A 22,185-nucleotide genomic window follows, 5' to 3' on the forward strand; every position below is an offset into this window, starting at 1 on the left:
ATTCTTAACTATAGCTCCCACTCCCACTTCCCCTTCTTTTATGTACCAACTTTTGCATCATTTTGAAGACGCAATTATAGTGATGGATTTTCTTCACGTAATCTTTTTCTTTGTTCTATTTGTTCCTCTTGTCTTGTAGATAGTCCAATCTCTTTGTCCTAATCTTCTTGTGGTCTCTTCCCACCTTTGTGGGGGTCTAAAGACATTAATTTTTTAAGTCCATCCTAACTTTTTAAAGGCAGTCTGGCCAATGTTTACTCCTTTATTTGATAAGACTAATACTTGCAGGAATGAAAAAAAAAAGCACAATGCATACCAGATTGGGTAACAAACATACAGCATTTTTTATATGAACTTCTTGCATAGAAGTAGACTAAGGATCAGACTGCCTTCCTTGAAAATGAGAAGCCCATCTAAAGTGCTCAATAGTTACCAAGCAAAATACAACTATCGGTGACAGCTAACAATTCACTCCTAAGAACTACTACCCACAAGCTGACAAATAATTAATGCATATTTGTAACAGAGCATATCAACTTAACTATTACAAAGTACATCTAATAGATGCCATAGCTACTTATGGTAAATTTCATTGAATCCAAGCACCTAAAATGTCATTATGTTCTCATTTCTTATCGTCTTTAAAAGAATATCAACTGTTAATCTTATGGACTATCCCATCTGCAAACAGCTAAAAAATTGAAACTACTATTTTGGCTATACTAGTAGTTTTATTCAAGCCCCACCTCATTACCAACTGAAATTCAGCATGTGTATAAGGAGGATGAGCATTCTTTGACATATTGCCAATATTGTTGTGACTTATGATAGTTGGCACCTGTTATTATTGCCTACCAAAAGGTTGTATCCTTGATCTTTCTCGTAGTATGAGCTCTCAAAAACTTGCCAACTTATTGTCTTAGTGATGAGATCATGTGTGGCACTTGTCCGTCAGACATTGTAGTGTCCATTCTTTAAAGCTTAGTGGACAAGGGAATGAATGGTCAACATTTTTTCATTATGTTCATCTAATGCCTTTGCTCAATCTTGAGGCTCAAGAATACTGTCCCGAGTGTTCATGTTCGCTGTCTGATGGGTTAAGAGTATAACTTCCAGGTTAAAACCAGACAAACCAAGTATTAGTATGATATGAATACTGGGGCCTGTGTGAACTTTTAAGGTTATTTTGGAGTTTTAGTTGCACGGTCCAATGCTCCCCAAATCCAAGACAAAGCTCTTGTTAACTATGGGAACTAGTTTATAGCAACTTTAGGAAAAGACAATTTTAAAAATCTTGCCTCTAGCTTTTCGAGGAGGTTTACAATAATTTCTCCTGGCTAATGTTGCAATTTATTCTTGATGAGTGGAGGCAAACATTGAGACAAGAGATTGCTCTAATCCAAACCTTGTATGAGGAAATTTTTTGTGCCCTAATTATCTAATACACAATTTAAATCTGGATTCTGTCTCAAATGAGTTATCAATAAGGATTCAGTTTCTTTTTGTATCTGCAGACAGCTTCTTTTTGGTGTTAGGGATTACTTTGTAAATATTGTGAGCTCCAGTCACTGTTTGACAAAAATATGGTGGATAACCATTTCAATAATGACCAAAAGACAAAATGTTCATGCCGAAGATTTATAATAGCATTATTTATCATAGTATTTGGGTTGTGTAATTTGCCATTTGGTCATCTTTGTCATGGAGAGTATTTTATCTTGACAGAGAAGTCACAGTTGTGTGGTTATTTCCGAGTGTAGTGTGTGTTGTTATCTTCTCTATGGAAATGGTAAAGGACTTGTCTATATGTACAGGTGATTGTTGGGCTTTTTCAACAACAGGGGCAATTGAAGGCATAAACAGTATTTTTACAGGATCTCTGGTTAGCCTTTCTGAACAAGAGTTGTGTGATTGCGACACATCTTATAATAGTGGTTGTGATGGAGGACTTATGGATTATGCTTTTCAATGGGTAATAAGAAATGGTGGAATTGACACAGAGGAGGACTATCCTTATGTAGGTGCCCAGCAGATTTGTAACAGAAAAAAGGTGCAACTGGCTTTCAAACAAATCTTTTTGTAGTTTGTGATCTCATTTGTCATTCACAATTAGATAATTCATCGTATTGTAGCATGATTCTACACTGTTTTTCAATATTTAATACTAATAGTGTTCAAGGTACTTTATTGAAAAAAGCTAGGCACAAATGGCTTCTAATTGTGATGCGTCACACATTTGCATCATTACCATAGGATTTAGTTTGTCATGTTCAATGTTCTTTAAAATCACTGACCGCTATAAAATATATAGAAATTTGAATTTTGAATATATTTAAGTGATTTTTTTCAGGTTAATAGGCGAGTGGTGACTATAGATGATTACATAGATATACCAGCAAACAATGAGAGAGCTTTGCAGCAGGCAGTTGCAAAACAACCTGTTAGTGTGGGCATTTCTGGTGGGGGACGAGCATTCCAGTTGTATTCTGATGTAAGTCCTGATGAAATTGTGGAAATGAATTTAGCTGCTGTCAATTTTTTTTGAAATTTTGTTTTTGTTAGGTATTCCTTTGAAGATTGTATAGGTGTCTGAGAGTGTGGTGAATTGAATTGCTTTTAGAACTAAACTGATTTAGCTGTTGGTTTTCATACCTAAACTGATTTAGGTGAGAGAGTAATAGGGCATGATAATTTTTTATTTTCCCATTTGACAGGGCATCTTCACCGGTCCATGCACAAGTTCACTAGACCATGCTGCACTGATAGTTGGTTATGGTTCAGAAAATGGCCTTGCATACTGGATTGTAAAAAATTCATGGGGGAAAAGTTGGGGCAGGAATGGTTATTCTTATATGGTCCGAAACACAGATGTTCCTGAAGGCATATGTGGAATCAACACTTTAGCATCCTATCCAATTAAAACAAACCCAAATCCTCCACCACCCCCTCCAATCCCTACACCAGTTAAGTGTGACACACTTCGATATTGTCCAGCTGGATCCACATGTTGTTGCACACAGCACATTTTCAGATTCTGCATAACTTGGGGTTGCTGTAAGTTTGAATCTGCCATATGCTGTAAAGATCAAAAATATTGTTGCCCTCAAGATCACCCCATATGTGACTTGGCTAATCGACAGTGTGTGAAGGTATGTTACTTGAACTCTATAAAAAAGTGGGCATTGCAATCAAGGAGTTAATTTGCATATTTGATTCCTGGGAAATAATATTCAATCCTAACTTTTGATTGTTATTCATGTCTTGCTAATTTGCAGGCTTCGAGAAATGCGACAAGATTAAATGGTTTTTCTAGGACAAGAGCTTCTATTCTATGACACCATTGGTAAAAATATTCCTACACGAAGAGTTATAATGACACCTATAACATCGGATTAGCTTTTGTTTGGAGACTATGGTTAGCTCAAGCCGCTACTGTTCAATTGTTCCTATCCTTCCTAAATTTTGTTGTAGGCTGCAAAATAGGATTACATTTTTTTATTAGAGATCACCGGCAGTTGGAACCTCAGCAAAATGTATTCAAAAGTTAAACAAAATTAGATAATTTGAAGGAGGCAGAGTGACTAATGTTTGTTCCGTGGCATTCCATGTTGACATCAGATTGTCATTCTTATTCAACCATTGTTCACTAATGTGCATTGTGATCATTAATGCTTGAACTAAGCTTGACCGATAGTTTTTAACACACAAATTTCAGGATGTTTTATTGTTCATAGTTAGTTGCCTCGAGCAATTTTAATTTTAATGCTTTGTGGCCTTCTTGAAGATGATACACCCAAAACTGAATAAATTCGATGTATCTCAGGTTTTTGGAAATGAGTATGAAAGTAGAGGATCAGGCTACAAGCTTGTAACAAATCAATACAAGTTAGAAAAAAGACATAAAATTTTGACAAAAATCATTGTTGTATGAATTTAGATGTACATGGAAGGCCAAGGAACCAGCAAAGCTCCCAAATAGATAACACGTCAGAAACAGCTTTTAGTGATTATAGGGTAGTTGTAAACAAAAGAAAGCTTGAAATGGGCTCATAATGCCAAGTGCATGAAGAATTATTTGTTGTGTTAAACAAAAGAAAGCTTGAAATGGGCTCATAATGCCAAGTGCGTGAAGAATTATTTGTTGTGAAGAACACAAGCTCACCGCTTTACAATGCACATTGATCTAGTTCCTCAAGAGGTCATAACTTTTGCATATGGACTCGTAGCAAGGTGTAATTTTTTTCCCCTGAAATAACACATTTTTTTGAAAGGAATTAATGTGCAAGTATGTTCAACTTTTTGGTTTTCTTCACGTTGATTTTTCCCCTGAAACATTTACATTTATGATGTCCACGATGAGTTGAATCAAACCCCAACGATGTCTTATTTGCCAAAAAGGATTCCAAGATGTCTTAGATCATCCCTAAACTTTCACAATAAGCATCAAAGTAGGCCATTTTACAAAAAAAATATCTATAATGCCCATTTGACACTAACCTCCTCCATTAGGTTTCTTGATAGCATTTTACAAGCTAGATTGACATGACCCCAATGGTCCAAAGATCTAATTCCTTGGGGCTTTTAGATTGTATATCCTTAAAAGTTTCCAAACAAAGAACCAAATAGAGGACTCCCAAGTACCCACATGTAATCTCAAAATTTCCTCTTGTTTTGGCTTGAAATTTGTCCAGCTCACTCTCTTAAGCTTATGCAAAACAATTATGGACACCAACCTACCCCATTGGCTAATTCACTCAACAAATTAGCAAAATGGATAGGAAAAATTTGACGATGTTTGTAGTTACTTTCTTGAATTCACACTTGTCTTCCTTCTCAACCTACACATCCTTTTACTTGTGTGATAGCCCTATAACATGGTGTTCCATATTCTTTTAAAGCTTGATGATATTTGTAATATGCCGCAAAGGAACCTTTAGAACTAAGGGCAAAACATGCATTTTTTTTTAACAATTGCATTAATATGTGCATAACATAAGTAACATTTCAACCTACACATGCTTTTACTTGGGTGATTACCCTATAACATGGTGTTCCATATTCTTTTAAAGCTTAACAATACTTGTAATATGCTGCAAAGGAACCCTTAGAATTAAGGGTAAAACATGCATTTTTTTGGACAAATGCATTAATACATGCATAACATAACATTGCAAACAACAAGATAAATACAATGATCACGTACAAGGGGAAGTCTTATGACACTTCAAAGGGTTCCAAAACACCCAACTATGTTGTTGAAATGGAAATCCCACGTTCCTCGAGTTGCCATAATAACTCAGATTAGGTTCAACAAGTTAATTACAAAACCAAGCCAATCAAAGGCACACTACTACAAGTAGAGGTGACAAGGTTGATCTTCTAATCTAAAGTAACCATAATATTTGCTTTAGATACCAATTGAAATATCCCTATAATGATTAAGCATAGAAGTTCTTCTAATCGTTTACGCCATAACAATACTAAAACAACATGACATCCAAAGATAAGCAAGAAACAAGACCATAAATAAAATTGGGTGGAGGTGCCAATAGGTATGTGGAGATGTTGATAGGTAAGTGAAGACGTCAGACAACCTAGGCGACATTCTATAGACACATAAAAATCTATAGATATTATTTTTACCATTTTGTTGTCTTAGCCCATAGAAGTGAAAATGTCGATGTGCAAATGCTAGTCTCCATACGTACATGTCAATTTGCAATGAGACGACCCTAAGACAAAATTCTCAAATAAGTAGGTTGGAGGTGCAACTCAATAGGTGGAGACACTAGTCAATATTGGCACAAGAAAGTCAATTCAAACACTAATCCGAGATCTCCATCCCAAACACTGAGAAAATTTGACATGAAAATTCACTGAATCCAATGTACAACTAAAATACATACTCTCACCAAGGGTATATAATGCATGATGTTCAAGGCCAATTTACTAGATTATAATAACATGATTACAATTGCATAATCCATTACATTACATAACTACAAATGCATCAAACTAAGAGAGTTAGGATAGAGAAGTGTAATGGAGCACAAATTGAAGACTCTGAATGCGGTTCACCTGTATATCATTCCCCAATGTTCCCCAACAGTGATGTGTCACACCACCCGACCATGTAGTACCCTCTGGTTCACCCCATTGTGCTCATGGAGATAGTCATGCAACCCAAACAAGAGCACATGACGTTCAAGGGTATAGACATACACTCATTTCAATTAATGGAAGAACCATGTAGAGGCAATTAATAAGTAAAAGACCATCCATTCATTTCTCTCAATCATAAAACAAAATTATGCAAATAAAATTCACAGAGTGAATTCTTTATTATTAAAGAAGAACAAGTCTACATTTCATAAAACTCTTCAATTGTTTCCATGGAAGGATTTAACCCTTCAACAACCTTCATCAACCCGAGATTCAAATATTTCTCATTTAGATAAAGGCTATAGACCTTGGCAGGTAATCTATATTACATAAGCTTAGGAATCATGGTTGTAATTATGGTGATCCTATCCTTGAGCTTAGTGATTTCACGTTTCTTATTCTAAATTTAAATTCTTTGATTTTCTCTGACCCTATGCAATCTAGCCTTTTCCAATTTACACTAAGTTTGTTGAATTTACATATCTTTATACAAACTTAATCCTCTAGCAAGTGGAGTGGATAGGTCAAGAGGAGTATCAAGTTCTTCCACTTCTATTTATGGGTGCTCTAGAGGAGTATTTATCTTACCTCCAGTCCAGACTATGATAACAATCTTAGCTATCTGTTGTGTTGCAACAACCAAACTGGCAAGACCATCCAAACCACAACCTTGTTAAATATGAACTTTTATAATAATTGGTTGTTCTTGTGGAATATGGTGCTCCATGAAAACATCTGACTCCTTTGGTATGTTATCCTCTCCTTGACGTGTTTCTAATCCTTTGTCTATATCCATAGATGTAGAGGATTCAACAACAATAAATGCGCTACATGTTTTTGCTAGGTTCTCTTTAGGGGTTTCCCTCTTGGCCTATGGCTTCTCTTGGTCAGTGTTTCCTCACTAACCCCAAAAGCCTTACTAGTTTTCTTAGGTGGTTTCTTAGTTTTTGCAATAGTTGTAGGAGAGTATTTTGTATCAATCTTCCTTCTTTTGGAACTAGATGGAGTTTCTATAGTATCTTGTTTCTCTACCCCTTCGTTATCTAGTTCCATCTTCCTTCTGTTTTCCTTTTGCTCTCCTAGTTGTAGACTTAGACTTAATAGAACTTTGCAGTGAGATATAAACATAGAAGCTTTTTAATGTTTGGGGGCTCAGTTGCAGATCTAGCTGTAAGAGTTTCTTTAGGTTGGGTCCTTGAAGTTGAGGGTTTATCTCTAATTTAAAGGTTCCTTCTGGTGTGCTAACCCTATAGGTCAATGACTTTCCTCTAGAACCTACATCCTCTTGTTTAACTCTTTAAGGGTAACAAATACTTGCCAAAATATATTTGAAATTTCACTTAAGGACTTCTTTGCCAAAATTTTGATCAAATGATGATGTGACACAGAGTTGGGCTTACCTTGTTGGACTTCATTGGCACCATGCAATATCAAATTATACAACACACTAGAAACATTCATCCTCTCATTATTGCATGTATGTCTAAGCAATTTGAAGTGAAGCGAATGAAAGAAAGACTTCTTTTACAAGTCAAATACTCATCACATATGTGGTTTTTTGGATGTAATATTTTGGCAAATATAATCTACTTATGCCCTATTTATCCATCTGTAGAGCAAGGTTGTCTAGATGGGTAAACTGGGCACAAGCTATTCTTACATCCTTCATTTATGGAAAGTTCTCCCCTAGAGCTGGAAAACTAGTTACCTCAACTATATTTTCCTGAACAACATCTTCTACCCTTAACCCTTTCACATTAGCTACACTAATCTTGAGGGTCTGAGCAAATTTTAGGGCAATGTCATCATTGAAATATGTAAGTTGTTGAACCCTTGGTATTTGGTCTTTGATTGTTGTCATTGATGTCAATAATTTAATTATAATGAGCATATGGTATGCTTAACATCATGTAATTATCTTATTTGATGTCCTTCAATATTGTTCAAAACATATTCAAGACAAACACTTAAGTGTTATAGAATTAACAATTAATGTTCACATTGGTTTAGAAAACAAATATAAAAAATAGTTTTGGTCTATTAGAAAGTAGACAGGGTTCTTTTATCAATTAGACCCCAACTATCATAATTTTTTGGAAAGTTCTTTGAGTTATCTAAAATGAGTTTTTGTTAGTTTTTGCTAACACATGTACAGAAAGAGAAAAAGTCTATTTATCAGAAACAATTATCAAATTGTTTTGACAATTTTAGCAGTTTTGAGCAATTTTGGTCTAATGAAAGTTTGGGGTATGTACCTACCTCCAAAATTTTGACTTTCTTGGTTTATAAGTAGATGATATATTCTTCTAAAACATCCAATAGGTGGTTTTGACAGAAGTTACAGGATTTGTGTGGAATTCCTTACAGACCAAACAGTTTGCAGACATATTTTTAACAACAAAGAAGAGGGTAATGCTTTATGTTTCTATTTTCATATTTGTGATTTGATTTTTATTGTAGAAGTTTATCAGAGGTAGAAGAAGGGTTATATATTGCGTCTTCATTCATTCATATCAGCATTTGATCAAATCTTTTAATGGAAAAAGAAAATATATTTAGATTATGGATGTTTTGAGGAGAATAGAAGTATATCTTGCATTATGTTTTCAACAAGAAGTTGAAACTAGTGATCCATGATTTGTGTTGTAATAAAGACGATCCTCTGATTTTGTATCTCATTTGTTCATTTTGGAAGTTGGTGCTTCTTGTATTCACAAAGTTGGTGTTAGAATCTGAAAAGATTAATAACCCAGAAAACTAGTGCAAAGAGTAAATATCTAAACTATGAATGCAAATGATACAAAATCAAAATAGCATCATAGAGTTAGTCTCCAAGAGAGTAATGCAAATGCTGAAAGCAAAATAGCATTAAGAGGATGCAAAAATAAGAGATACAAATACAAGCCAGGTAGCATGCTTATATAGGCTAGGAAGAGGGAGGAGGTGGCAACACCAACCAATGAGGAGCAACCATCTATCGGACTAAAGATAGCAAAGTATCTTCCCAAGATAGCTAATGGATGCTCACATGTAGGAAGGTGACACCTCACAACCATTCACCTAATAAGACATGCTTTATTAACCTAAGCGAGATTATTAAAAGTGTAGGAAAAACCTATCAAAATAGGAAAAATAAAAAACTACACTAACACCCCCCCATAAGCGAAGCTTAGGTGAATGTAGAAATGGGTCCCGGCAAGTCAAGCCTGATGAGGTACCCATGTACATAAAATTCCCCCAAAAGAGAGAGAAAAGAGACTCCCCAAAGAAGATTAGGACTCCAAGTGAGAGGAAGAGGCCCCCCCAAAAGATGTAGCATCCCGCACCTCCAGCAAAGCTTGCAAATTTTGTCTGGTAGATCCACTTGCATCGAACAAGTTTTCTTCCCTTAGGAAAAAGGACAAGATCCCAAGTGTGGTTCCTCATCAAGGAACTATACTCTTCCTGCATAGTTGTATCCCACTCAAAAATACCAGAAGCCTCATGAAAGGACTGTGGATTTGAGGCAGTAGCAATGAAGATATGTAGAGCATCCTGGAATTGTGAACGAGTCTGCTTGGTATCTGATGGATCCCCAACCCAATCACCTGTAAACTGCAAGGTCTGTCTAGCCCAAAGTGGACCGGAAGATGGAGAATCTAGAGGAGAATCATCAACCTGTAAATGATGACTAGGAGAGGAAGGAGGTGAGTCCACTGAATCACTCTTAGCATCAGAAGTGGAGGTAGAAGACTACTCAAGTGAATCTGACCCATCATGTATTCCAAGTGACTCCAATGTCAAAGTAGAAGGCAACCCTGTGACCATGCTTTGCTGGTTAAGCTGATGCAAGTAGTGGAAGTTAAGATGGCCAAACCGCTCATGCCATAATCTACTCACATCATTAAAGTGAGTGAGTGAAACAATCAAAGGAGGATCAGGAACAAAGTGAGAAAACATATAGAGTCGTGACTGATGATCTGCTCTCCCAACTGCAACTATAGAATCATTGTGCAACTCACATATCTCCACTGAACTAGGAGTGAACTCAACCCGCTTGCCTAAACCCGTGTGAGTGATCTGGTGTACTGATTGGAGATTAGTTGACAATGAGGGTACATAAGGAACATCATGGAATGTACCGTCCCCCACATCAACAGACCCTCTCCCACACACCTCAACAAGAGTGTTATCACCCATCAAAATAGAAGGCATAGTACATGGCTCTAAGGATGCAAGTTCTTCCTTAGATGAAGCCATTTGGTGTGAAGTACCCGAATCAAGAACCCAAGTGGATGGTGAGGAAGTGACTGCAAAAAGGGCCTTGCCCTTTCCTTTCCCCTTGCTATTTTCTTTTTCCTTGTTAGACCCTTCATTAGAACTTTGTTTGATAGACTCAGGAACACTGATATTATTCTTCTCAAGAATGTATGTCAAGTGATCAAGTTGTTTCTGCAAACATTTATGTTCATCATGACCAGGTCTTTTACAATAAGCACATTTGACCTTTTCTTTCTTAGGCTTATCGCCCTTGGAAGATGGTGTATCAATAGTTGAAGAAACCAGCATCTGATCCTTCTTCTCCTCGCTATTCTTTTGTTTCTTGTCCTTACTATTGTTGTTACTACTTTGTCCTTGTTGTTCTTTTGTGCCTTGGTTAGCAGCCAAGGCATGTGACTTAAAGGACTTAAGAATGCCCATCTGGATTAGCTTGTCCTGTTCTCGAGTGAGATTGACAACAAAATCATCTAAAGATGGCATGGTGAATTGAGTACCAAGTGCACCTTTAGTAGCATAGAAGGTAGAAACAAACACAGAATATTCTGAACTTAGCTTAGAGAGAATATTAAGAATCAGTTGTTCATCTTTCTTTTCAATTTCACATTGTTTTAACTGCAGTCTTAGTGATTTCAATTTGGTGAAGAAATCTTGAATTGTGTTGAAATTGCCTGGACTCAAACTAATTAATTCATTTTCCAACATATGACCCCTCATTGAATCTTGTGTGCCAAATAGTGTCTCTAGCTTTGTCCATACTTCATTTGGTGTATCCAAAGACTCAATGTGAAATAGCAAGTCAGGAGAAACAGACAAACACAATGTTCCATATGCCTCATCACATTTGTTAAACCACTTAGGCTTGTCTTCATCTTTAGTAGGTTCAGTTTCAAGTCCCATAGTTATCCTATTTAATCCAGCTTTCTTTAGGTGAATTATCATGCGTGATTTCCACTCAAAGTAATTGTATGGAGTTAGGATGGGCATATTTGTTTGATCCATGATGAAAGAATGCAAAGAAATGCTAAAAGGAAGAGAATCCAGCCACGACAATGCCCCCCCCTTTTTACTCAATCAAAGAACCCCCCCAAAGAAATATGATTTGGCACTTTATTTTAGTGCATTTACAATTACCACTAGAAAGAGATATTTAGTGGTCTTGATTTCAATGCATTACAAACCCTCATGAAGAGCATATGCTAAAAGTGAAACTTGGGCACAATAATCAAGGAAACAAATAGCACCACTGCGATCTACTCGAAAAATCATGCACTTTCAAAAAAAGAATCGCCTCGATACGAGGTCGTATGAGAAAGTTATGATCCTCTGAAGTTTCCAAAACGAGAACTGTGCACAGTCACGGCTGAGAATCTGCAATCTCTGAAGAATTCATGCATGAAAATAAAAAACTAACTCCATTAGTGGATAGAGCACAAAAAAATAGCCAGGTTCATAATAAGAATCATCAAAATCGGAGTTCGTATGAGCAAGAACGAGACATTTGAAAACTGCATTCAGATCTGCGGCTGCCAACGGAGAGGGGTATGGCTGTAGCTTTGCATGCTCGATTCTGAAAAATATACAACTTGCATGCAAAATTTAAAAGATACCCAGATGGTTTTTCGGGGCTGCGAACAAAACCCAGAAAGAGTTTTTCTTGCTGATGAACAGAAGATGTTGTTGTAGTGTAAATCAGACGCTTTTAATAGTAAAAAACAGCTCCAAAAATCAAGAAACGACCCCAGCAACCAAAATATGACATGAAAATGCTGGATCAGCTTCCTAAGTCCATCAATGGCATGCTGGAACCTGCAATACTGATTGAAAACTCCAAATATGCAAGTTGGTTATCAGATTTGAGATTGAAACCCCAGAGAAAAATCATTTTTGTCAAAACTTTTCTGATTCTCAAGATCATCCAAAGATGCAAGAGAAGAGCATACTTTGTTTTTCAAAAAAACTACAATAAAGTTTATTTGCCCCCCCCGAATCTCTCAAATAAGGAAACTAAAATCTACTCTTGCACATAGAAAAGCTTTGATACCATGTTGGAATCTGAAAAGATTAATAACCTAGAAAACTAGTGCAAAGAGTAAATATCTAAACTATGAATGCAAATGATACAAAATCAAAATAGCATCATAGAGTTAGTCTCCAAGAGAGTAATGCAAATGCTGGAAGCAAAATAGCATTAAGAGGATGCAAAAATAAGAGATACAAATACAAGCCAGGTAGCATGCTTATATAGGCTAGGAAGAGGGAGGAGGTGGCAACACCAACCAATGAGGAGCAACCATCTATCGGACTAAAGATAGCAAAGTATCTTCCCAAGATAGCTAATGGATGCTCACATGTAGGAAGGTGACACCTCACAACCATTCACCTAATAAGACATGCTTTATTAACCTAAGCGAGATTATTAAAAGTGTAGGAAAAACCTATCAAAATAGGAAAAATAAAAAACTACACTAACAGTTGGTGCTTCAGGTGTAAGGGATTGATGTTCCTTGAAATTGGTGTTTCTAAAACAAGGTGTTGGTGCTTCCCAGAGCTGTAGCTCTAAAATATTTGTACAAGAGGTCAATAAAGTTTCAGATTCAGTGTTTTTTTACCCAAGGGGTTTTCCACATTAAAATATTGTATCACTTTGTTATTTCATTAACTATCTTGCTCATGTCACTAGTTGTCCCTCCCTTGGATGTTGCAACTATTGATACGATTGTTGCCCCACTTACAGCTCTCTCTTGGGTCAAAGTTGTCCCTTCTACTACTGTGGTCCAAATTTCAAGTGGTGGTGGTACTTTGCTGCAAGGCTTTTGGGGGCGGTTTGTGGTGTGGATGACTTTGTGTGGCATAAGGTTGCTGGGTTAGTGGAGGATAGTAAAATGAAAAAAAGGTCAAGCCCTCCAATCCACCATTTAATATGTCTTTACGCTCTCAAAAGACAAGACCGAATGTAAATCTTGAGGCTTAGTTTTCTTAACTTGCTGCTCACTTGTTCTATTTGAGGTTGTCCCTTTTTGTTTGGCTCTCTGGCCTTTTTAGCTTGTTGTTTCTTTGTATTTTGACATGGTTCAAGATTTGTAACCATGGGGTTTCAGGATCTTGTTCAAAACCTATTAAGGTGGTAGTAGTGCACTGTGTTATCTCTGAGGCCACCCTGGTCACCCTGTTTTTTGGCGGGCGACATGTTTCACCTTTAGAATGTTGTATTTTTTGTTTGGGCTTCTTTGAAAATTATTTGATCTGTAAAAGGTTTCAGGCCCCCTTCAAAACCTTCTTTCTTTGATCAAAAACTATCTTTCTCATGTGTTAAATTTTATAACTTGTAATTGTTTCAAGTTTTGAAAAGTATTTTAAACCACTACTTCATCCTCCCTCTCAGTGGTGTTTGTATTCCAACAAGTGCTATCAAAGAAAGGTTCCCTATATCAAGTTTAACAACTTTGGGTAGATTTTGGTTGAGTGGAATACTTATCTTTTATAGCTCAAGATATTTCTTCAAAGGTTCCTATTTTTGATGGATTAGATTATGCTTTTTGGAAAGTGATGATGTAAACATATTTTTTATCTATTAATGTTGATGTTTGGGCTTCAGTTGTTAATGGTTATAAAGTTCCTAATACTTTACCTACATATCCTGATGAAAAGAGGAAGTATGAAATTGATATGAAAACTAAATTTGCTATACTTAACAATTTATCTAAAGATGTTTTTGTTAAGGTAATGCATTACAGTTCTTCTAAAGAAGTATGGGACAATTTGAAAAATGCATATCATGGTAATGATAGAGTTAAAGAAGCGAAGATACAACATTTGAAAGCAAGATTTGAAGAACTTAAGATGGGTAATGATGAAAATGTAGAAGGCTATCTCCTTAAGATAGATGAAATTGTAAATGGCATAAGAGGACTTGGTGAAAAAAATGATGATATTGATGTTGTAAAGAAAGTTTTGAGATCTCTTCCTGATAAATTTGATTCTAAGATATGTTCTAAAGAAGAAACTACAGATATTAACAAGTATACAATGGAAGATATTCATGGAGCACTAGTAGCTTATGAAATGAGAAAGCTTGGCAAGTAGGAATCCACAAGCAAAGAAGCAACATTCAAGGTGGAAAAGAAAACGAAGCAAGTCTCTTTAGAATTAGAAGATCTTGATGTTCTTGAAGCGCATTTTGTTGATCTTAGATTGGTTTTGACAAGTGAGTGTCAACACACTTAAGTTACTTACTTAGTTCATGTCAAACTAGTAGTACATGCCAAGTGCAACATGTAAATATTAGACCATGGCGAGCTATAGTGAGTTCCGAGCCACTCATGTGCCGAGTCACTCAAGTGCTTAGCAGACAGACTATGTTGAGTGATTCAGGAGCCGAGTAAATAGTGGATGCCAAGTAATATAGGTGTCGAGTCACAGTATAAAGATCAATACATGCCAAGCATCAAAGACTTTAGATGCCGAGTAAGACAGTTTTGACATATTTATTTTTAATGGCACAAACAACTATGTAAACCATTTTTTAGCCGACTTAAGATTAGATTTTGATATTTTGGAGATAAGAACAAATCTCTAGTTGGATTCTCTATGCAATGCAGCCAATCAGAAAATGGGAAGAATTAAGTGACAAAATGGATGAATCTTAGCCGTAGATTCATACCTAACCCTAAGCCACCAAAGTCTTCTTAAGGAGGACGAAACCCTAAACTATCAATGATAATTGAAGAGCAAAGAGGATAGTTTGCATGCGCAAATAGACCATTCATGGTGACTTAGAAGTTATGAAGAGAAAGTGAATTGTAGAATCAATTAGAGAAGAATAGAGGACAAAGAAAAGGATACAACATTGAGACATCTGATTGAGAAGGATCAAGAAGACATTGTTTAGAGGTGATCTTTTATCAGGCAAACAAGTGCCAACCACGAGATCTATGATGAGACATATTAACAGGTGATTTCAGTCAAATCTCTTAACAAAGTAGTCCTAATAGACTGTATGAAATCCTTTAACAGGGTGCTTAGTTGTAATATGAAGTTCTATAACAAAGCACACTTCTAACAAGGTGTTGAAATCCTCTAACAAGGTAAGACCTAACAATCTTTGTAAGCCTTTAACAAGGCAGACCTTTCATAGGGTAGATCATGTTTCATGGTCAAACATTGTAACCTTCATTGGATGCACTTTATTTCTGCAGTAGTGAAGATTTGTGGGTGTAATCCCCACCCCAGTTTTACCTTCTCACTTGGAGGGTTTCTGGGAAATCATATCTGGTGTTGTGTGTGAATGCTTGCATGTTTACACGATTTAGATGTATATGCTTTACATGTTATTTCAAAATGTATGAGATGGATGTATGATAAAAGTTTTATGGGTCCAAGTTTGAACTACTGATTCACTTCCCCCCCCCCCCTTCTTAGAAGTTGATGCAGGAGCATCCTGGGTTTCTTTGTAATCCTGCACATTAGTTCATTCTGCCTAGTTCCAATTGGGCCGACTTTGCTCACATTTAATTTTAGTATAGTTAATTATATTTGATGAGGGCCGACTTGTGGTTTCTCTATGTTCTAGAATTATCCATAAGCCATTTTGGCAAGTATAAGTAGGGTGTTTAGGTTTAGGGTTAGAAAAAAAATTTGGGGGAGAGTTCAAAAGAAAAAAAATATGTGGATTTAAAAAGCTGATTTGGAGATCTGGAAGTTGTACATTTGTAATTGGCCGTAACCCAAAAGGCCTTACAGCTGGGCATGTATGCTGAATATTTGATGAATCAATAAATATATCCTTATTCTTTCTTTCCTTGGCATTGTTCCTCATGTTTGCTTCTGTTGTGTTAACTCTTGCAGGGTGGTTTGGATAGCTGGGTGTGCCTTTGGCCCTAGTTATTCATCCTTGCCTGCATCAATTGTTATCAGAGCCTGAAGTTCATCCTTGTGGAGATTGGATCGTGTAGAACCCTGATTTAGATCTGGTTGTAGGGTGGAAAATCTATGGATTTGACCTATAACTTGCAAAGGGTTATGATCTTGCAGGAACCTGATTTGTAAAGATGGTTCATGGTAGAGGAAATAATGTTGATAATGCTATATTGGATCAATTAAGACAAATTGCAGCCAAATTAGATATTGTGGAGATAGCCCAGAGGAGAGGAGCACATCTTGAAGATGTAAGTGATGATGAAGCAACAACACCAAACTATAATCCAGAACTTGAAGAAGATCGAGATGAGGAAATATTGTTGCAATTATTGTCTAGAGAAAATTCAAAGCCTACTGTAGAAGTTTTCCCTTATGATGGGAAATTGGATACAAATACTGTGTTGGATTAGATCTCTGATATGGAGAAGTTCTTTGAGTATGAAAACATTCCTGTAAACAGAAAGGTGAAGATTGCAGTCACTAGGTTGAAAGGTCATGCATCATTATGGTGGGACCACTTGCAAACTGATAGACAAAGGAGAGGAAAGGAGAAGATAAGAACTTGGCCAAAGATGGTGAACAAGGTAAAGAACAAATTCCTTCTTGTTGATTACCAAGTTAGCTTATTGAGAAAGATGCAAAATTTTAAACAAAGGGACATGACTATGAATATATCAAGGAATTCTATAAATTGGACATCAGATCTGGACATGTGGATGATGATGTTGAGAAAATTTCAAGGTACATTAATGGATTGAGATCTAGAATTCAAGATGAGATAAGTTTTGTGAAGTTGGAAAGTGTGGAAGAATCATATCAGTATGCCTTGAAGGCTGAGGAGGTCTTGACAAAGAAGCATGAACAAAGACAAAGAGGTAGAGGTAGATCTTATGGAGAAAGTAGTAGATCTGACAATTCTATGCAAGATAAAGAAAAATCTAAATGGAAGAGTGATGATAAAGGAAAGACTGAATGGAAAGGTGGTAATTCTTACCAAGGAGGCACTAATTCTTACCGAGGAAGAGGTAATTCCTATTCTAGAAGTGGATTTCATGGTAATTGTTTTAGATGTGGCAAAGAAGGGCATAGATCTTTTGAATGTAGATCCTCTGAAAGTGGACAGAATAATAAAAATCCTGTGATTCAAGAAGACATTGAAAGTTCACCAAGTGGACCTGAGGTTGGAGAAAATATGATGGTGAGAAGAACCTTATGTAATAAAAGAAGTGATGAGGAACCTATTTTAAGGAGAAGTCTTTTCAAGACAAGATGTAAGATGGCTGAAAAATGCTGCAAAGTGATCATTGACAGTGGGATTTTTACAAATTTGGCATCAGAAGAGTTGGTTACCAAGTTGTAGTTAGAGAGGCTGAAACATCCCAAACCTTATCATGTTTCATGGATCAAAGATGAGCATAAGATATTGGTAAGTGAGCAATGTCTTGTGAAATTTAAAATTGGACATTATGTTGATGAAGTTTTGTGTGATATTATGCCCATGGATTGTTGTCATATTTTGTTGGGTAGACCTTGGCAATATGATAGACATGTTGTACATGATGGAAGATTGAATCAATATAATCTTTGGGTGAATGGGAAGAAACAAACATTGTTGCCTTTGATTGAAGTTCCAGATGAGGTTAATTGTACTACTGTAAAGATTTGTATGGTTAATGGGAAACAATTTGAAAAGGAAGTGAAGAAGAATCAAGTTTGTTTTGCCATAATTTCAAGAAAACCAAGTTTTGTCAATGAAGGCCAAGTGCAAGAGAATAATGCTAACCGAGTGACAGATGGTAGTATTGACCAAGTGCCAGAAGAAATTGCAGAATTGCTCAATGAATATAAAGACATTATTGCTGATGATCTTCCTGATGGATTACCTTGAGTAAGAAGTATAAGTCATTGTATGGATTTGATTCTTGGAGCAAGTTTTCCAAACAAAGCACCATATAGATTGACACCTACAGAGAATGAAGAACTTAACAGACAAGTGCATGAGTTGTTGCAGAAAGGTTTGATCAAAGAAAGCTTGAGTCCATGTGATGTACCTATTGTATTAGCACCTAAAAAGAATGGAGAATGGAGAATGTGTACTGATTCCAGAGCCATTAACAAGATAACAGTGAAATATAAATTTTCTATGCCAAGGATGGATGACATAATGGATTGTTTAAGTGGAGCAAAGTATTTTACCAAGATTGATTTGAAGAGTGGCTATCATCAGATCAGAATCAGAGAAGGTGATGAATGGAAGACTGCTTTCAAGACAAAAGATGGTTTGTATGAATGGTTGGTTATGCCTTTTGGTTTGACTAATGCACCTAGTACTTTCATGAGGTTAATGAATGAAGTTCTGAAAAGATTTTTGGGTAAGTTTGTGATTGTTTATTTGGATGATATTCTAATATTTAGTAAGACTAAGGAAGAACATCTTGAGCATATTAGACAAGTATTGCAGAGGTTGAAAGAGGAAAAGTTGCTGATTAATCTGAAAAAGTGTTCTTTTATGCAAGAGTAGATTGTGTTTCTAGGATTTGTGATTTCAGCTGATGGTTTGAAGATGGATCCTGAGAAGGTTAAAGCAATTTTGGAATGGCCTACACCTGAGAATGTGAGTGAGGTAAAGATCATTTCATGGTTTAGCTAGTTTTTATAGAAAGTTTATAAAGAATTCCAGTGTTGTTTGCAATGCTATGACTGAGACAATGAGGGGAGATAAAAAGGAATTCAAGTGGACACATGGATCTGATAAGAGTTTTGAGAATGTGAAACAAAAGGTTGTAGAATTACCGGTATTGGCTTTGCCTGATTTCAACAAAGTATTTCAAGTTGAATGGGATGCAAGTGATAATGCAATAGGAGCTGTATTAAGTCAAGAAGGTAAGCCTGTTGCTTTCTTTAGTGAAAAGTTGAATGATGCTAGAAGGAAATATTCTGTGTATGATCAAGAGTTTTATGCTATTGTTCAAGCATTGAAGAAGTGGAGACATTATTTGATGCCTAAGGATTTTGTGTTGTATATTGATCATAAAGCTTTACAATACTTGGGAATTCAACATAAATTGAATCAAAGACATATGAAGTGGGTTGAATATTTGCAGAGTTTTACATTTGTGATTAAGCATAAGAGTGGAGTTACTAACAAAGTTGCTGATGCATTGAGTTGAAGATATTCTTTGTTGACTAAAATGAAGGTTGAAGTTCTTGGCTTTGATGAGATGAAAGAGTTATACGATGTTGATCTTGATTTTTCTGAGGCATGGAGAGTGTAGAGCACCAAATCTGACAGATCACATAAGTAAGTATGATGAGTATTTCATTCAAGAAGGTATGTTGTTCAAAGGCATTCAATTATGTATTCCTATAAATTCTATGAGGTTGAATCTATAAAAGGAAAAGCATAGTGGTGGATTAGTTGGACATTTTGGAATTGATAAGACATTGGGTTTGCTGAAATAAAAATATTATTGGCCACAAATGTATAAGGATGTTCAAAAATTTGTAAAGAGTTGTGGAGTTTGTCAAGTTGTAAAAGGAGTGAGTCAAAATACTAGTTTGTATACACCTATTACTGTTCCTGAGAAACCTTGGACTGACATTAGTATGGATTTTGTTCTTGAATTGCCTAAGACAATGAAAGGGTATGAGTCCATATTTGTGGTAGTGGACAGATTTTCTAAGATGGCTCATTTTATACCATGTAAGAAGACATCGGATGCTGAGCATGTTGCTGAATTTTTTTTTAAAGAGATTGTGAGATTGCATGGATTACCAAGAAGTATTATTTTTGACAGAGACAGTAAGTTTGTTGGATATTTTTGGAATACTTTGTGGAAGAAGATGGGTACTGAGTTGAAGTTTAGTTCTACATTCCATCCACAAACAGATGGACAGATAGAGGTTGTGAATAGAAGCTTGGCTAATTTTCTAAGATGTTTGGTGGGGAATAAGCCAAGTAATTGGGAGATGGTATTGGCACAAGTTGAATTTGCATATAACAATTCTGTGAATAGGAGTACAGGGAAGACACCTTTTGAGATTGTTACTGGAATGCATCCTAGAGGCATATCAGATTTGAGAGATGTTGTTGGTGAAGAAAAGAGAAGCGCTACAGGAGAAGAATTTGCTAATTTTATGGAGTCTTTGCATAAGGAAGTGAAGTTGAGATTGGAACAAAGTAATCAGAAGTATAAAGAGAATGATGATCAGTCTAGAAGACACCATGATTTTCAAGTTGGTGATGAGGTGTGGTTCATCTAAAGAAAGGAAGATTCCCATCTAGAACATACAGTAAGTTGAAGATGAAGAAATTTGGACCTTGTAAGATCTTGAAGAAGTTTGATAGTGGCAATGCTTATGAAGTTGAGTTACCTGATGACATGGATATATCTCCTATATTCAATATTGCTGATTTGTATAAGTATCATGAGTCAGAGGATGAAACTGTTGTACCTGATGATTATCCTAAGAAGAAAATCGAAGACATTGAACAGCTATTGGATCAAAGGGTTGGTAAGAGCACAGGAGGAAAAGATTACTATGAATATTTGGTAAAGTGGAAGAATAGACTAGTTGAAGATGCTACATGGATTTCTCAGTTTGATTTGGACTCAGCTTAGGGTGTGACACTTGCATGATTTAGGAGAATCATTTTTTTTCCCAACCCTAGTTGTTTGATGCAGGAGCATCTTGGATTTCTTTGTAATCTTGCACATTAGTTCATTCTGCCTAGTTCCAATTGGGCTGACTTTGCTCACATTTAATTTTGGTATAGTTAATTATATTTGATGAGGGCCGACTTGTGGTTTCTCTATGTTCTAGAATTATCCATAAGCCATTTTGGCAAGTATAAGTAGGGTGTTTAGGTTTAGGTTTAGGGCAGATTTTTGGGGAAGAGTTCAAAAGAAAAGAGATATGTAGATTTAAAAAGCTGATTTGGAGATCTGGAAGTTGTACATTTGTAATTGGTCATAACCCAGAAGGCCTTACAGCTAGGCATGTATGCTGAATATTTGATGAATCAATAAATATATCCTTGTTCTCTCTTTCTTTGGTGTTGTTCCTCGTGTTTGCTTCTATTGTGTTAACTCTTGCAGGGTGGTTTGGATAGCTAGGTGTGCCTTTGGCCCTAGTTATTCATCCCTTTCCTGCATCAGAAGTTCACCTTCCTATTGTAATTCCAACACATTTATCAAGGAAATTAAAGAAAGGAGTAGGTAACTACAAAGGTAAACTTTCTTTCAAATACTTTAATTGTGGTAAAATAGGATACTTCGCATCTAAATGTCCTTATAATAGTCATGATGAAGTAGATGATAAGAAAGAGAAATCAATTGAAAAGAAATTCTATAACAAAAAGTTCTTTAAGAAGAAGAAGAGTTTAATTGTTGGTGTATTAGATAGTGAATCTAGTAGTTTTGAATGTGATGAAAATGAAGTTCTATTTATGGCTATAGAACTACTTGTCAAGAATCAGATAGTGATGATGATGTTGAACTTACTAAGGCTGATTTAGAATGTGAATTTGTTTATGCACTTAAAAAGATCAAGGAATTTATGTGTTCAAGAAAATCATTTCTTAAAGGAAAAATAGAACTTTGAAAAAGAAACTAAGAAATTAAATCAACAAGTTATAGAATTGAAATTACAAGTTGAGGAACAAAAGAGAATTGTCTTTGTCACTAAGGGAGAGTTAAGTTGTAAAGATCAATAATGTACAAGGTTAATGAATGAAGTAGTATCATATAGAAGAAAGTTAGAAAAATATGAGAACACTACTTTGGATGATATTTTTAGAAAACAAAGAAGAATTGGTGATCTAATAGGAATTGGTTTTGAACTTGG

At 35.9% G+C, this 22,185-nt stretch overlaps 1 protein-coding gene across 1 annotated transcript in view; it reads left to right on the top strand.

The window, feature by feature from the left end:
- LOC149576969 (low-temperature-induced cysteine proteinase-like) overlaps window positions 1–3,709 on the top strand; it is a 73,220-nt gene extending 69,511 nt beyond the window's left edge. Inside the window, exons 2-5 of the mRNA XM_089821287.1 lie at window positions 1,815–2,050; window positions 2,351–2,491; window positions 2,715–3,149; window positions 3,276–3,709. Of these exons, the coding sequence (XP_089677413.1) occupies window positions 1,815–2,050; window positions 2,351–2,491; window positions 2,715–3,149; window positions 3,276–3,335 (872 nt within the window). The 3' untranslated portion in view covers window positions 3,336–3,709. The remainder of the gene's footprint in view (window positions 1–1,814; window positions 2,051–2,350; window positions 2,492–2,714; window positions 3,150–3,275) is intronic.
- Window positions 3,710–22,185: the final 18,476 nt, after the last annotated feature.

The sequence above is a fragment of the Cupressus sempervirens genome, chromosome 1 (assembly GCF_028749045.1).
Source record: "Cupressus sempervirens isolate cs-2001-9-10 chromosome 1, ASM2874904v1, whole genome shotgun sequence".
NCBI lineage: Eukaryota > Viridiplantae > Streptophyta > Pinopsida > Cupressales > Cupressaceae > Cupressus > Cupressus sempervirens.